This window comes from Pongo pygmaeus, chromosome 16, assembly GCF_028885625.2.
Source record: "Pongo pygmaeus isolate AG05252 chromosome 16, NHGRI_mPonPyg2-v2.0_pri, whole genome shotgun sequence".
Classification (NCBI taxonomy): Eukaryota; Metazoa; Chordata; class Mammalia; order Primates; family Hominidae; genus Pongo; species Pongo pygmaeus.
The window spans coordinates 57615011-57631696 of NC_072389.2; the positions used below are offsets into that span (position 1 = coordinate 57615011).

Here is a 16686-nt window from a genome sequence, read left to right on the forward strand (position 1 = left end):
TTTAGTGCCGTAATCAAATAGAACTTACCAAAAACCTCATAAAATATATTGAAATGGCATGCACAATCATTTTACTGCATGGTAACTAGGCATAAATGGTTTAAAACAAAGATGAAGGAGTTCACACAGGCAGCTCTAACTTCTGTCACTTTAATACGTGAAGTTAAATCTTTGGAGTGAGCAGTGGGCAGGATGGACAGTACACGGGAGGTAAGAAAGCTGCTCTAGTAATCCTCTGAAGAGCCCTCGGTTATTACCTCCGGGCATCCAGGTGGCATTTTTATGACATGTAATACCTAGGAAATTAGTGTTCGGAAACCTCAAGAGGAATAGAAAAGTTTAGCAACGACACACCCTTTCCTCCTGTAGGAGAAGGGGTTAGAGAATAACTTGAGGGAAGAAGGAATTAGAAGGCTGAGCTCTTAGCATGTCCCCAGCAGGAGAGGTGGAAAGATCCAGTGGCTTAATCTTGCAGTGTTACAGTCCTCAGGGCTTCAGAAAGGCCTCCGAGAGCTTTCTCATCTGTCCAGTTTTCTTTGTACCTTTCCCCAGCTACTGGAAAAGAGCTGGAAGCCACAAAGAGCTTCTTTGTCTCTTCCCTTCCAACACCCAGGCTTATGGAGAGCAGACTCATCCAGAGGCACTTAAAAGTCTCCCAGGCCAACCCAACCTGTACTGCAATGTGAAGGGAAGATCCAACAACACTAGCACCTCTGAAACGATCCAGAAGCTGGGGTACACACTAAAGGGGACGATGAAGTCAAAGGTACTCAAATTCACTGTCTGTTTACAGACACAGGCACTCTTACTTAAAGTTTCCAGCCCAAGCCCACAGTTGTAGGAAAGGCATTTATTTAATAAAATGGTTGTATCACTAAGAAAAATAGGTAGTCCAGATAAACACCAGGACAAAGATTTTTAATAAGCTTATATTAAAAATGAGAGAGATCCCTGTCTTCCCACATATATCTATCATTATACAAGGAATACCTTAAGGCATTAATAGAAGCAACATTGCTTTTTGCTATTTAATGTAACTTTTGGATACAGGGCAGTGGTTAAGTGCTCTGGATCTGAAACGAGAGAGAGCTAGGCAGGAATATCAGCTCTTCGACTTATTTGTCCCTTACCCAACTTTTCTACGCCTCAGTTTCATCATCAGGAAAAAAAAAGGGTACTAATTTCTATCTCATAGGGTCTGTGTGAGGATTAAATAAGAGTGTGCAAGTAAAGAGTTTGGCTTGGCATAACAAGCATTCAATGAATGTTAACTTCTGCTGCTGTTAGGAGACTGCAGTGATTCAACAACTTCCTTGTTGGTAACTTTTCAGTTCTCTGTTTTTAGGATTTTGTTCCCCCGTTTATATGTTTTTCAATTACAAGGATATATATTTGACTGGATCATCATGTTCTCCTTCAAGATCTGCACCTCCTTCCTCTTCTGCTCCTGATTTCTCCCATGATTCCTTCTTTTCCAGAACCTGTTTTATCCCTTTGTCAAGACTAATGACCCCACGATTGACATGCTGGTTTCCCTCCCCTCTCTGGAATTAATTTATCTTTAAACACTTCATAAGCCTGGATTCCCATGCCTTATCATCTTTTCATCATTGGCTTGAAACTCCTTAGCCCTGGATTGGTCCTTCCTCTTTGCCTCTGCCCCTATATTCCCTGGACAACCGAATGTTCTTGGAGAAAAATGCTACAACACTTCTTGCACTAGGGCCAACAACTCTAGAGGCTGGTAATGAGTGACACTATTAGTGTTCTTTGGCCCATGTATCACATAGGTTATGGGAAGCGCTGGAGGCAGTGTATCAAGTCCCCTCCCTCAAGTTTCCTCCATTCATATGACGACTCTGTTTACAACCAAATGCTTCATTAGCTCTGGACTGAAGCAGTGAGAGTGTCATTTGCAGAATAGTGTCAGTCTAATATTAGTCAAGTACTCATCTGTTAGCTGTTTAGTTATACCTAAACATTAAAATAAGATATTGTCACTAATATTTTAATTGTTATGGGTTATAAGATCAACTTTTTTATTCTCTGCAATTCTGGGCAAATATTTTCTGCAAAAACTGTGATCTTGACTATATCTGGAGCTAGGAAAGGAGATCTAGTGAAGAAATGAGTGGGAAGCAAGTGAGCTCTGATCTCCCTTCCTCTGCATTCTCCTTTTCCCTTCCTCTGACCATTTTGTCTCCCAAGAGGAATGACTGAGTCACAAGCATACAATGGAGAGGACACATGACTGAGAAATAAGAAACTGAGCAAATAAAACTACCTCTAGAGCACTGCTGGGAACAGATGGAGAGCAGGTAGACTTGCTTAGCAGGAAGGAGGAGCCGTGTCAAGCTGCTGGAAGAGGCGTCACTAGAGGGCCTCTCTAGAAATGGCTACCTCCTCGACTAAAGAGACCCATGACCTCCTCACAGATGGATATCTCTGGAATATGCTCAGAGAGGGATACATATGTATGGCACCTGCTTCTCTCATTTTATTTTCTGAAATTCATATTGCATGCACTATTAAAGAATCCAAGAAATTCTGCAGAAAAGACATCTGTTTATCTCTGTTTAACCTAGTAGATTACCACATTTATTTTACCTAAGAATTTCTTTTCCAATCCCACTTATTAACATCCCAAATAACTAGGGGGTCTCAGAAACACCTACTGGGTTAAAAAGCTTAGCTCTAACCATAACTGAAACAGAGATTAACAATAAATGTTGGCATTGTCATCTAATAAATAGAACAAAAATACACCAAAGAATGGAACTGGGGAACATGAACACTGAAAAAGAAGAAACAGATTCTAGAGAAAGCTAAGAATTACAGAATGTGAAGGAAGAAAGGTTTCAATGGGACCAAAGGTAGCATGGTGATCTAGGAAGATGAAGCTTAACAAGGGTCTTTAGATTTGTCAATTATAAGAACAGTTATAATGGTGACTTGCATCTACTTCTAATTTCTCTTTGTCACACATAAATCAGAGTAGTGAGGGTTGAAATAACGGTCCAATGTGGGATTTATATTAGCTTTTTAGTCTCTTTTAGACAGGATTTTCTCATCTGCAAGGTGATGACAGCCTATCTTTTGTATTACACAATCTCTTTTATTTTGACTTTTAAGTATCATATTGTAATGAACTTTGTCAGTAGGTCCAGATAGAAGCAAAATTTGAAGCAAATACTCTGCTCCACCGATACTGAATTATCTGGCTTTTTATGAGATATTTCAGAGCATTTCTGGTCATTTGTATAATTAGGTTACCTTTAAGACTGGTACTTGTAGGGATGCTTGGGAACTCTTTGTTTCCTGATAGCAGGATACATGGAATGGGGAGGATGTGCAGAATTATTACAAGTACGAAAGGTACATTGGCAAATGCAGAAGAGTCCTTGAAATAGATAATTCATTACAAATGGAGTCTGAATTTTCTTTTCATAGGAATATATCTTCAAAATTGTAATCAAAACCAGTCTACATGTAAATTTTACATTAGGCCATTCGATATATAAAACAAAGTCCAACTGGCTGGGCGCAATGGCTCATGCCTGTAATCCCAGCACTTTGCGAGGCCAAGGCGGGTGGAACATGAGGTCAAGAGATCGAGACCATCCTGGCCAACATGGTGAAACCCCGTCTCCACAAAAAATACAAATTAGCCGGGCATGGTGGTGGGCACCTGTAGTCCCAGCTACTCAGGAGGCTGAGGCAGGAGAATCACTTGAACCTGGGAGGCGGAGGTTGCAGTGAGCCAAGATTGTGCCACTGCACTCCAGCCTGGTGACAGAGGCGGACTCCATCTCAAAAAAAAAACAAAACCAAAAACAAAAATCCGACTTTACTGACTTTATACTATCACATAGCCCAGTCTTTAAAGTGTTTGACTTTACTGAAGTACTTTTGAATAAAATTATATGATTTCTAAGATTTGCTTTAAAATAATCCAATCCATTGGATGGAGTGGGTTGGAGAGATGGAATGGGAGGTGAATATGTGTTGAACATTCTGGAACTGGGTGGTAGATACACAGAAGATAAGGAGGTTCATTCTACTATTCTATTTACTTTTGTATATGTTTAAAATTTTTCATTAAAAAAAAGCAAAAGCATTTGACTCACCACCATAAGGGTCATCTCTTCCTTGAGGTCATCATATCTTTCTTCCAGGCGACTGAACTCATTCAGAAGGTTCTGATATCTCAGCCTTTCATCATTAAGGTCGAGTTCCAGTTGTTTTGTTTCTTCTACTAACTTCTTCTCCATAGTTTCTGAAATTAAAAAAAGGATATGCATACTAAAGATGGCCCCTTGAGAATGCAATTATGTAAACATGTATACTGATTTCCAGTTTCTCTGCAGGGAATTTCACTTTTGGTATCACTGTGATCCATGAAGAGTGTCTTAGTAAAATTTAGGAAAAGAAAAAATGACCAAAAAATGAAATAATTTACTAATAATAACAATCATCTACTGAGTTATTCCATGTACTCTGGCCTTAGTACCACTAATTGATACACTGGTTACAGTACATCCTTGAAAAACTTCCACTAGTCATTGTCTAGTAACTAAAGTGTACGTATTTTTATTCCAATTGTATTCTATTCATAAAATTATTTTGCCCAAAGTAGTGTACTCTCTCAAAATGACCTCCTCACAGATATTTCTCGAGAGATATTTCTCAGGAGAATGGCAACTTTTCAGTGGACCCGGTTGTCCTACTCTACAGAGTCTCTCTTCATTTACCATCTCACAGTTCTATCTTACATTTTCTACGACTTTAACCTCCCCTGCTATCCTATTACTCCCCAGCTTCTAACCAGATAAAATGCTCAGGCCTGGCCAGCTGTGTTGTGTGCTTGTTGGTCATCCCCCACGCGCTGCTGAGGAAACCTTGTCTTCTCCATTTACCTACCCCCTCAGCCCTCTCTGTGGCTGTGGTTCGCTTTTGGCTAGGACATGATCTGGAGATTGGAGATTAGCCCTTGACTGCAGATGAAGTAAAGTAACAAAACCTGAAATCTCAGCTATATGTCTTAACTCAGTCAGCCAACCACTCACATTTATAATATTAAGCTTCTACCACTTTGCTCCATTTTACCCATATATTTTGAGGCTAAATCTTAATCTGCCCTGCCTGCTTCTATTGCTTCACCACTGCTTTCTCTGTGAGTACCATGAGGCAAGGGCTACAAGTGTCTTGTCACAGCTGCTTTCCTGGTGCCCACCACAGTGCTTCCCTAGAGTAGGGCTTTAATAATTTGTAAATGAATGAATGAAAGAATTTCTTCTCTCTAAAACATTCTGCAAGTTGCCTTTTATTCTCACCAGTTTGCAGAAGCTGCTCTGAGGCTACCAAAAAATTTTCCCTTGGCAAACTCACTGTCATTTCTTTGTTCTTACAGTTCACTTTCAAATAACATTTTATATTTTCCTAGAAGATTCTCATCATTCTGGATCCTTCTGTTACATGCTGCCTCCCAGCAGCCTTCTTTCCAGGGCTCCGTTTTCTCCTTCACCTCTTAATTTTATTTTCTGGCTCCTTTTCTTTACCTCATCCCTTAGTATGGTCATTAATTCCAGGTTTTCTTCTCTTTCCTCAGTATTATCCCCTTCAACTAGGAGAGGTGAGGCAGTCTCTCTTACCACCACAGTTTTAATGGGTATCTTTAGACTCCCTTCTTATTTTTTCTCTAATCTTTAATCTGGATTTGCTTTCTGAACACCTCCATGTTGAGGTCCTAGCTGACATATCAAACTTAACACTCTAACAACTGGCCTCATTAATTTGCCTCATAAATGTGTACTTTTTTCTCAGTATCCCTATTACTAATAACATACCATTATTGTTTTGTTATCTCATTGTAAAATCTTAGAACATTTTTGCCTTTTTTGAATAGAGGTGTAATCAACAGAATGTATATGAAAATGTATTATTTTCATATAATATATCCCCATTCCAAACCATCTTTTCTCTTCCATTTCCACCACTAATTACTGTATAGATCTGTATCTTCTTACCCCATATTTATATATATGTGGATTCCTTATAAATTTATCACCATTCTAACCTACCTCACAAACAGAAAACAGAATAAATGTCCATATCTAGTTAGTTCTCTATTTTAAAAATTAGTGTTTTTTTAGTTTAATAGCAAAGAGTGGTGAATCTTAGAATAACATCCATTGATTTAGCAAAAAAAAAAAAAAAAGACAATACACACACACACATAAATATACACATATTGGCTCAAAAATTCTTACTAAATCATTAGGAATTCTATAAGCCTTAACTAATAAATCACACATGCAGAACAAATTAAATTTTTTTTTTTAAATTATATATGACACTGACTGAACCGGAGTTCACATTTGTACCTAGAGATACCAGATTTACAAGTTTATCAACCAACGAATTCAACCAAAATATTTGATCTCTTGCCTCTTGGAACTTTGTAAATTTGCTGATGACAGCCTCAACTTTTAAAAATATTTAAATTCTAAATAATGTTGTGTAACTCATCAAATGACATTGTAACTTACATAACTTTGGTGTGAGGTTGGTTGGTGTGTAGTACACATATAAGCTTTACCTGTCATCTCCTTAGCCTGCTGCACGATGCGGTGATTGAGGGCTTCTTTTTCTTGCTTCAGCAAAGTATTTTCTTCCTTCAGATTTGATACCAGCTACGAAATGAAACAATAAACTGAGATGGTTGCAATGGACAGAGGAAGCCTGATGACTAAGGATAAGGACCATAAGCAGTCATTCCTTACTTCCACCACCTCTGTGCTCCCTGTCTTTGCCTGGTTATGTCTAGTCACCTTACAAACTTGCTCAAGCATTACTCCCTCCTAAGAGCCTTCCTGAAACCCCCTTCAATTAGCTGTCTTTTCCCTGTGCTACTACAAGACCCTGTATATGCTCTTTATATCCATTATAAATGATTTACTTTCCTCTTTTCCAGAATAGACTAGAATTTCTTGAAGGATAAGGATGGTGATGGTTTTTTACTTTACATTAAACATTAAAAAATTGCCTGGCACTAAGTCAGCATTTGCTCTCAAAGGTAATTGATATTACCTTCTCATCTCAATGCTTTCACACAAAGCTTATGTGTACCCATGATTCAAGTGGGGAGATTAAGGAGGTTAAGAAGGATATCAGGATGTTTTAGTTTGGGAAATTCACTGAAGACCTTTTGATTTTCCCTGATATCTATGTCAAGAAAGAGAATTTCTCTTTCATCTCGCTTTAAGAGTTTTACAAGGCTGAGAACTAGTCCTTTTATTCCATGTTTAAATAAGCATTGACATTACAACAATGTCAATGTACTTAATGCCACAGAACTGTCCACTTAAAAATGGTGAAAATGGTAAATTTTATGTCATGTATATTTTAACACACACACACACACACACACACAAAAGTTGACTCTTAACTTTCTAGTTCTTTGCTGGACAAGGATTCCCAGGAAGGAAAAATTAAAACCAAAGGTAATTTTGCAAAGTACATAATTTACTCAGTTCATCTTTGGAATAAAGTGTGTGCTTATGATGAGTAAAATCTGAATTCCTTTTTCTAAGCTAAAGTTTAAGGAACTCTGAAAACAAGAGCTTTAATAATAGGGAGAGAACTGGCAGGCAAATCTCTCATCATGTCAGGGGGTTTAGGACAGGAAAAGAGGGCTCCGGGGAGCAGGAAAGTTGGATAAACACTGTGCCACACACAGCAGACATCAGTCCAGAAGGTATCTCTTCCGAGGGCTCAGTCTTTTCCCTCTGCACTGACCTTGCCTTAACATCCACTTTCAGTAAAAAAAACCCCAGCTCTCTGTGGGCTTTCAGGAGAGGCTCTTGTTTGGTAGGGGTACACAACCAATCACCTATGGTGCTTTTTCAAAATAATGTGCCTAGCCCACACTCCCAGAGTCTGGATAGCTCCCTTTTTATATAAAAACTCCCCAGCAGTTTTGATAAATGCTCTTGGTTAGGAACCATACATAACTCTACTGTAACTTCTGGGCTCCTTGATCAGACTGAGAATATCATTTTCCTGACCATGAAGCTGACTGTCACAGTGAAATGTTTTCATTCTTCCCCTATCACTACATTCCATCAAAAGAACTAATGGGGCCGGGTGCAGTGGCTCACACCTGTAATCCCAGCACTTTGTGAGACCAATATGGGAAAACAGCTTGAGGCTAGGAGCTCAAGACCAGCCTAGACAACATAGGAAACACCGTCTGAACTAAAGGTAGTGCCTATAGTTATCTCTGTGAGAAGTGGGAGAAAATGAAATGAAATGAAATGAAATGAAAGAAAAAATCTGAATCTGCTTGTGTGTTTATTCTATCAGACTAGAAAGGCAAGAACTTGGCTTTGAAAAGGAAAGGAGAATCTTCCCACCACACTTAACTACTGTACAGATTCTGAGGAATCCGAAGCTGGAAAGCTTCCGTGGTTTTGGGAGACTTAAAGGGAAGAAAAGAGATCTTAAACATTCAAGAGTATCTTTTTGAGTGCATGTCTTAATTCTGAGAGAACAAGCTTGCCGTATCAAAACAACATTATATAAAACAGAAAAGAATCTCACCTTTTGGCACTGCTGTTTCTATATATAGAATACAGATCTAGAGATATAGGAGGAATTACTTTACTGGAACCTGTAATGCCATGGAAGGACTGCAATTTTACCAGCCACCCTACCCTAACCGACCTGCATCTAAGTTCCTGCTGTAGTTCTCACTGCATATGCTGATATTAATATTTAGAAGTCAGTACAGACAAACCATATCAGGATTCTTGCCAGCAGTTACAGCTGACACAGGCAACTCTGTTTTCATTTAAAGATGGTAATACCAGTGGAATCTCTGAAAATTGATTACTTTTTTCCAGGAAGCCTAATGTTGAGGTACTTTTACAAATGTTTCAGCAGTACATCTCATTACTACTTGACAATCTTAATGTCTTCTATACTTAATAAAGTTTTGATATGTTCATACAAATTTGTAGCATGCAAGTACTGGTCAATCTGAAAGCATTTTGTGGGGAGGGTTCCATCTGCGTAAAGCTGTTGGTTGCAATCACTGTGCAGACATTTAGACTTCTCCTGCTTGGACTTCTTAATACAGCCTTAATGCAGGCTTCAACAAGGATCCCTACCATCAGGTACTAAATATTATGTCTAATGTTCCATTACTGGAACACTAAGCATGTGGGAGTTATTTATATTCTACTGCTCAAAATCATTGCCAAAGACTGATTTTGCAATTCAAAAAATTGCAACCTTAGGCATAAATGGGTTAATCACATTAACCCTACTGAAGAAAAAGGAGTCTATGCCCCAGACTGACTTTTTCTTTTAAAAGGACTCTATGTCCCAGACTGACTTTTTTTTTTTTTTTTTAAATATACAAGTGTTAGTAGGTACTTGGCCATTCTCTCCTAAAAATACGGCTTTGCCTCTGTTCTTATTAGAGTAGAAAGTTCTACTAAAAGACCTACAGCCTACTCATTGATAATGCGAAATAAAAGCTTGGGAAACAGTAATAATGAACAGTAATTCAACTAAAATTTGTACTGCATTTCTAATAAAACTAATATTGAGTCACATGGACCAAGTCATGATGACAGCACATCTCCTTTGTGCACAGAGCAGATGGGGATATGGACATTATTCCTACCTGCTCTGTTTCTTGTTTGTATCGATCTGCATGTTCCTCAATGCATTTTTTCTCCGAACGAGTTTGCTCCAGGTCTTTCCGGAGCTTGGCAATTTCTTCCTGCAGACTAAGGACCCGCCCAGTGGCAACTTTCGCTTCCTCTTCACTTAGTTGAAGACGTTCTAAGTCACTTCGTAGTTTCTCAGTCTCAGAGTTGTATATTCCTTCCAGATTGGTTAGTTTCTCCACAAGGCATTTGTAGTCTTTGTTCTTTAAACATACACATAAGTAACAATAAGTAAATACACATATCATCAAATGTATTTAGTGAGAAAACCATGCTTATTCATCATATTCATGCTATATCATCATAACATTGATATAGTATCCAACCAAAATACTACAATACTTGCAGTAGCACAACCATTACCTTCTAGGTGACACAAAGAGAGAAGAAAACAGGCACAATTAATTCAATTCTGTTTGATGTGGTAAGCAAGACGGATGTGATTTTCTCATAGTCACAGGGTGAGTTACATAGTAAATTCTTAATTTCCTGATTCTTAATTCAGAAATAGGAGGATCTATACTTGTTTTTGAAAACAGATCAAAATGTCGCTAAAAACCATTTACTAGCTTAGTGATGCATAAGATGATTAAAACAGCCTCAAAATCACAAGTTGGCCAGGTGTAGTGGCTCACACCTATAGTGTCAACACTTTGGGAGGCCAAGGCAGGAGGATCACAAGAGGCCAGGAGTTCAAGACTAGCCTGGGCAAATAATGAGACCCTGTCTTTACAAAAAATTTAAAAATTAGCTAGACATGGTGGTGTGTACCTGTAGTCCTAGCTACTTGGGAGGCTGAGGTAGGAGGATCACTTGAGCCCAGGAGTTTGAGGCTGTAGTGAGCCGTGATTGTACTGCTGTACTTTAGCCTGGGTGACAGGGTGAGAATCTGTCTTAAAAAAAAAAGAAAAAAAAAAAACCCTCTCCCCACACACACACACGTTTCTCACAAATCTTTATGTTTACTACCTCAAAATTTCTCCCTCCCACTCAGAAAATCTTTCACCCCATTTCATTCTGATCCCTGTTTTGCTTTGCTCTCCTTAGTATTTTTATATTCTTAATTACCTTTATATCATTTACATGTGCTAAAATATTAGTAACTATCTTTAATCAATCAAACTTTTATCTCTGCAACAGATTGCAAGTTCATCAGAAGCATCAACATTTTCCTGATGCTTTTGCTATTTCAATGCTAAACCAACTCATCTGTAAAATGAACATGATACCACATGAAAATAAATGATAATTGTGATAGTGCATTGCAAAGTATAAAATACAGTATGCCTGGTTCAAGCTGGTGTTTGAAAAATAAATAACATGCAATATGACTCTTGGTCATAAAGGTTTGAAGCATTAGTAGATCTCTCTTCTCAAAAATAATTTCCTGCCAGGCATGGTAGCTCATGCCTGTAATCCCAGTACTTTGGGAGGCTGAGGCAGGAGGACTGCTTGAGGCAACAGCCTGGCAACATGTGACCCTGTTTCTACAAAATAAAAAAATTAGCTGGGTGTGGTAGTACGTGCCTGTAGTCGCAGATACTCAGAAGGCTGTGGTGGAAGGATCACTTGAGCCCAGCAGGTTGAGGCTGTAGTGAGCTGCGACCATGCCACTGAACTCTAGCCTGGGCGACAGAGTGAGACCCTGTCTCAAATAATAGTAATAATAATAATAACTTCCTGCCTTAGTTTTTGCAATTGTGATCCACCTTATGAGTTCGTAAGTACTTCCATGCTCATTATGGAAATAAATACAGTCATAATTTTACTTTTTACTAAGACCAAAGGGTAAAGTCAAAGAAAAACAATATTGAAAATAATCCTGGTGGATTTCTTCAGGCATACTCCACTCTCAGGGCCCTTTGTGAAACACACCTGCTCATCAACTTTGCGCTGCAGCTGCATGATCTTGTTCTCCATGCCAATGTGCAGCTTCTTATAGCGCTCCACTGAGCGAGCCTCGATTTTGAGCTTCTTTAGCTCACGCTTGGCCATCATCCGCCGTAAGCAGCACTGAAGGTAGATGATGGCATGCATGCTCCTCTTGTAGTGTGTGCGGGCCAGCCAGCCCCGGACTCGCTTCTGAATGATGACTGCTTTGTGCTCACGGAGTATCTGCAGAAAAGGATAAGGGCAAGCAATGTCAAGACCCTGGACTACACTCATGATTATCAATCTATATCAGGCTGAAAATCCATACATTGCCTAGAGGAAAAGACACAAAAGTTGAATTGACAATATACATATCACAGATATATTGAGGCTACAAAATTATTTTTAAAAGTGATTTGAAAAGTAGACTTTAGAAGGTGATTTCAGAAACATACATAAAAATGTGTCATATGCACATATTATGTGTATAATTCTAAGCAGAATATAGACTTGGAAGCTGTCTAAATAAAAAGCACCAGATTACCAAAAGAAAAACAACTATAAAAAGAAAGAAAAAATACATTAGGTTTCTTATTAGTATATGATTTCTGTTGGCAACAGATGATCCTCTATAAAATTAACAGAACCAGGCATCCTGTAAACTATGTGCTACTAAAATAAGAGATATCCCTACCACCCTGACTGCTGATACCACCTCACTATGCATTATTAGGCCCGTGCATGAGGACATAGGGTATGGGCAGCAAACTGTCTGTAGAGGCCAACATTTGGGGTACTAAAAAGTTTGTACTGATTTATTGATTTTTTTTTTTTTTAGAAACTAAAAGATGACACTCTTGTTTACCACATTTGAGGAATACCATTCTAGTGAGGATTTTCCATTGCTATTTCAAATGTAGCAAGGATCCACTTTTGGGATTCAAAGGTAGGAGGGATGGGGCTTTAAAATGAAAGGTAAAAGTAACAAGATGTGAAACAAACTAATCTTACTTTTGATTTTATGTTACATTTCCTAAAAAAAACATGATATTTCCCTAAACTTATAAACAAACAAAAGTTTGCCTTATTAGATGAATTTGTTGTCGCTAAAGAGCACCAAACGGACACCGTATAAACATTTTCTAGGAAAGATAGAGAAGAAATTCTTGAATTTTAAGAAGAGGTAGCCAGGTGCAGTGACTCAGGCCTGTAATCCCAGCACTTGAGGAGGCCAAGGCAGGTGGTTCACATGAGGTCAGAAGTTTGAGACCAGCCTGGCCAACATGGTGAAACCCCGTCTCTACTAAAAATACAAAAATTAGCTGGGCGTAGTGGCGGGCACCTGTAATCCCAGCTACTCAGGAGGCTGAGGCAGGAGAATAGCTTCAACCCAGGAGGCGGAGATTGCAGTGAGCCGAGATCGTGCCATTGTACTTCAGCCTGGGCAACAAGAGTGAAAAACTCCGTCTCAGAAAAAAAAAAAGAAAGAGAAAATAAAAGAAAAACTAGAAAAATCTGGCATCTGCAGATTTTTATGTTTATAATTTTATGAAGTAACTCATGTATGATATAAATGATACTTAAATATTATATACTTAAATACTTGTTGGTGATTATTACAAATGGACACAATGTACCTCCTATCAAACTCTTTTTTTTTTTTTTTTTTTTTTTGAGACGGAGTTTCATTCTTGTTGCCCAGGCTGGAATGTAATGGCACAATCTCGGCTCACTGCAACCTCCACCTCCCAGGTTCAAGCGATTCTCCTGCCTCAGCCTCCCGGGTAACTGGGATTATAGGCGTGTGCCACCATGGCCTGCTAATTTTGTATTGTTAGTAGAGACAGGGTTTCATCATGTTGGTCAGGCTGGTCTCAAACTCCTGACCTCAGATGATCCACCTGCCTCGGCCTCCCAAAGTGCTGGGATTATAGGCGTGAGCCACCATGCCTGGCCCTATCAAACTCTTAAAATGCAAAAACCTCTGAAGGCATCTATCCACATATATAGCAGTTTAATAAGATCATTAAAAGAATAGTTGCTATTTTTAGGTTACTGTACTTGAAAAAAACAATGACTAAAATGTGTCATCCTAGAAGATACATTTAAGAAATAAGCGGTTAACTTTAAACGATCAAATACAAAATGAACACAGTTGTTCAGGAGATCTGAGTAGTATCTTCAGCCCCCTCAAGCCTGCCTTCTGTGGCTGTTTTCCTAATGCTAAGGTAGCCTTCAGTTTTCCTTCAGTGTAGCCACCGCATCACGCTGCACTGAGGTTGGGAGTTCTGAACGTTCACTGAACATCACAGTCTGGAGGGAGGCCTTTGTCTTATCCGGATGAGTAAGGAGCAACTGGATGAGTCTCAGTGATAGCAAATTAAAGACTTTCAAACTCAAGCAGCACACAGTGGCAAAACTATTAATTCCATTTTTCCTGTTCCATTTGCTTCTCCCATGTAACTTTGGACATTGGTCCATTTTTGTAATTTTAGTCAAATGGAAACAGCATTTAATCAGAGCTTCCATTTTCAATCTCACTTTCATCATGAGTGAGAGAAATTAATCAACACCTGTACTCTCTTTAAGACCCCCCCCAAATCTCATGAAGGGGAACCTTGGACCTGAAATACAGCTAGAAGGAGCACTAATGTGATGGCTGTTGGCTTACATGTGAGCAAGCCTCTACGCTGCCACCTTCCACCCTGTCCAGTCACAGTGGGAGCCTGAGCTGGCCGGAGGCTGCCACTACTAAACCAGTGGCCTCAAAACCCAGCTCAGATGTTTCCAAGGAGAGCAGTGAGGAACACAGGAAAGTAACTAGTTTGGTGTATCTGAAAAGCAACTTCAAACGTCTTTCCTCCCTAAAATCTCATGCTTATATAGAAAGAGCATGAGACTACATAAAGGAGGGGTGAGCAGAAAGATCTGGAGTAGCTATCTTCAAAACACAGCTATTAAATACACTCATTCAAGCCTCACCAGTTTCGAATTTTTTGTTGTCTAAAATCACTTCAAATAAAAAAAGTAAAATAAATAAATAAATAAATAGGACCTAGGTCACACCCATATACTGCCTGTGCTTAGAGACCCAAATCACCCCATTAATGCTCCTTCTAATGGTGATGTCCATAGAGCTCTAATATCCAGGCTTGTATTTCTCACTTACTTGAAATATACCCTATAGGATAGACTCCAAACCTTGCCAAAATGAAAGAGATAAAAATCGTTGATCAATGGTCACAGGTGATAATTAAGACTACTCTGGTGACCCCATTAATTATTGCTAGATGTAAGATTATTTGTCAAAAACTTTTGGAGCATCGTATCTGTTGATACAATTTTAACCACATTAATGTTATAATTTGCCTCCTCTTCACCATGGTAAATTCTTCCAAGGTTGTCTCATTCTTGGAATAACCTTTAACCTGTTCGTCATATATTCTATCTATTCAAAGTTCTCTGTAGTCATCTGAATAGTGGGCCCCAAGGAAATTAGGTGCTAATCCCTGGAACCTGCAAATGTTAACTTATTCAGAAAAAGGGCCTTTGCAGATGTGATTAGGTTAAGGGTCTTCAGATGGGAGGATTATCCTGGATCACATGGGTGGAACCTAAATGCTATCATAATTATTCTTATAAGAGGCAGATAGGAAAAGTCAAGTCAGATACACAGAAGAGAAAATGCTGTGAAAACAGAGGCTGAGACTGGACTGATGTGGCTACAAGCACAGGAATGCTGGCAGCCACCAGAAGCTGCAAAAGGCAAGGAATGGATTCTCCCCTGGAGCTTCTGGAAGGAGAGCAGCCTGCTGACAACTTGATTTTGTCCCAGTGATAATGATTTTGGACTTCTGGTCTCCAGAACTCTGAGAGAATTAATTTCTGTTGTTTTAAGGTAACAAGTTTGTGATAATTTATTATAGCAGCCACAGTAAACTAACATACTTTTTTTTTCAAATTATATAAACAAAGAGAAAGAAGGAGGTAAAAGTTTTTTTCCCATTGTTTTGTTAATAACTATATGTGATTATTTAGTATTTTAAAATGCACTTCAGGCTGGGCATGTGCACAGTGGCTCACACCTGTAATCTCAGCACTTTGGGAGGCCACGGTGGGAGGACTGCTTGAGGCCGGGAGTTTGAGGCTGCAGTGTACTATGACTGCACCACTGCACCCCACCCAGGGCGACAGAACGAGATCCTATTTCTAAAAAAGAATTTTTTAAAATAAATAAATATGCATTTCAATAGCTGGTTGTCCCCATACAGTTCCTACCTTCATTGTAGCCTCTGTACAGATGTGGAATTTGATTAATGCTAATAGAATGAATAAACAAAGTTGAAAATAATGTCTCACCTTGCGATACCTATTTCTGGCCAAGAAGCCTCGCAAGTAAGACTGAAGAACGATAGTGGCAGCTCGTCTAATCTTGTACCTCCTGCGGACCACATACATGCGCCAGTACTTTTGAATGATGGTTGCTGCCTTGGTTCTGCGCAGAAACTTAGCATAGCTGGCCAAAGAAAATAACATTATGTTGTCAGTAATCAGAAAAAAATGCAGGAATACATGTTAGAGAAACTTAAAAGAGTGTCACTGTTTTAGGCATAAATAGTACCTCCATTGTATTATTCTAACAATGTGCATGCTAAGACAATATTTATATTTACTTACATTTGTATAGCAATTTATAGTTTCTCAAAGTATTTTTGCATTTATTATCTCATTTCAGCCCTCCCTAACTCTGAAAAGTAGGACGGCCCACATTGCCAGATTTTACAAGAAAGCAAAATTCACAAAAGTTCATTCTTTCTACAACAGGATCCATTTACCCCAGGCCATGCCTCTTTATAGAACAGACAGACATACACAGTAATCTCATACTTATCACCAGCTTTCTTGGATCTAGCCATTATTCATCTACCATATTTTTCCTGAATTTGTTAGGCTATAAGCTCATGATTAATTCATTTCTACTTATACTTCTCAATTAAAATTAACCTAATAAGTAATCACACTAAAGTGTAATTCTCTTCCAGACCCTCTCAGTTAATTGCTCCCAAAAATTATTCAA

The 16686-nt window shown here is 38.8% G+C and overlaps 1 protein-coding gene across 4 annotated transcripts in view; it reads right to left on the reverse strand.

Moving 5' to 3' along the window:
* MYO5A (myosin VA) overlaps positions 1-16686 on the reverse strand; it is a 221625-nt gene that overhangs the window by 53486 nt on the left and 151453 nt on the right. For all 4 annotated transcript variants that reach the window (XM_054450458.2, XM_054450457.2, XM_054450456.2 and 1 more), the window contains exons 20-24: positions 15969-16125; positions 11613-11852; positions 9692-9940; positions 6599-6692; positions 4128-4276 (exon numbers count right to left, since the gene is read on the reverse strand). In XM_054450458.2, coding sequence (XP_054306433.1) covers positions 4128-4276; positions 6599-6692; positions 9692-9940; positions 11613-11852; positions 15969-16125 — 889 coding nt within the window. The remainder of the gene's footprint in view (positions 1-4127; positions 4277-6598; positions 6693-9691; positions 9941-11612; positions 11853-15968; positions 16126-16686) is intronic.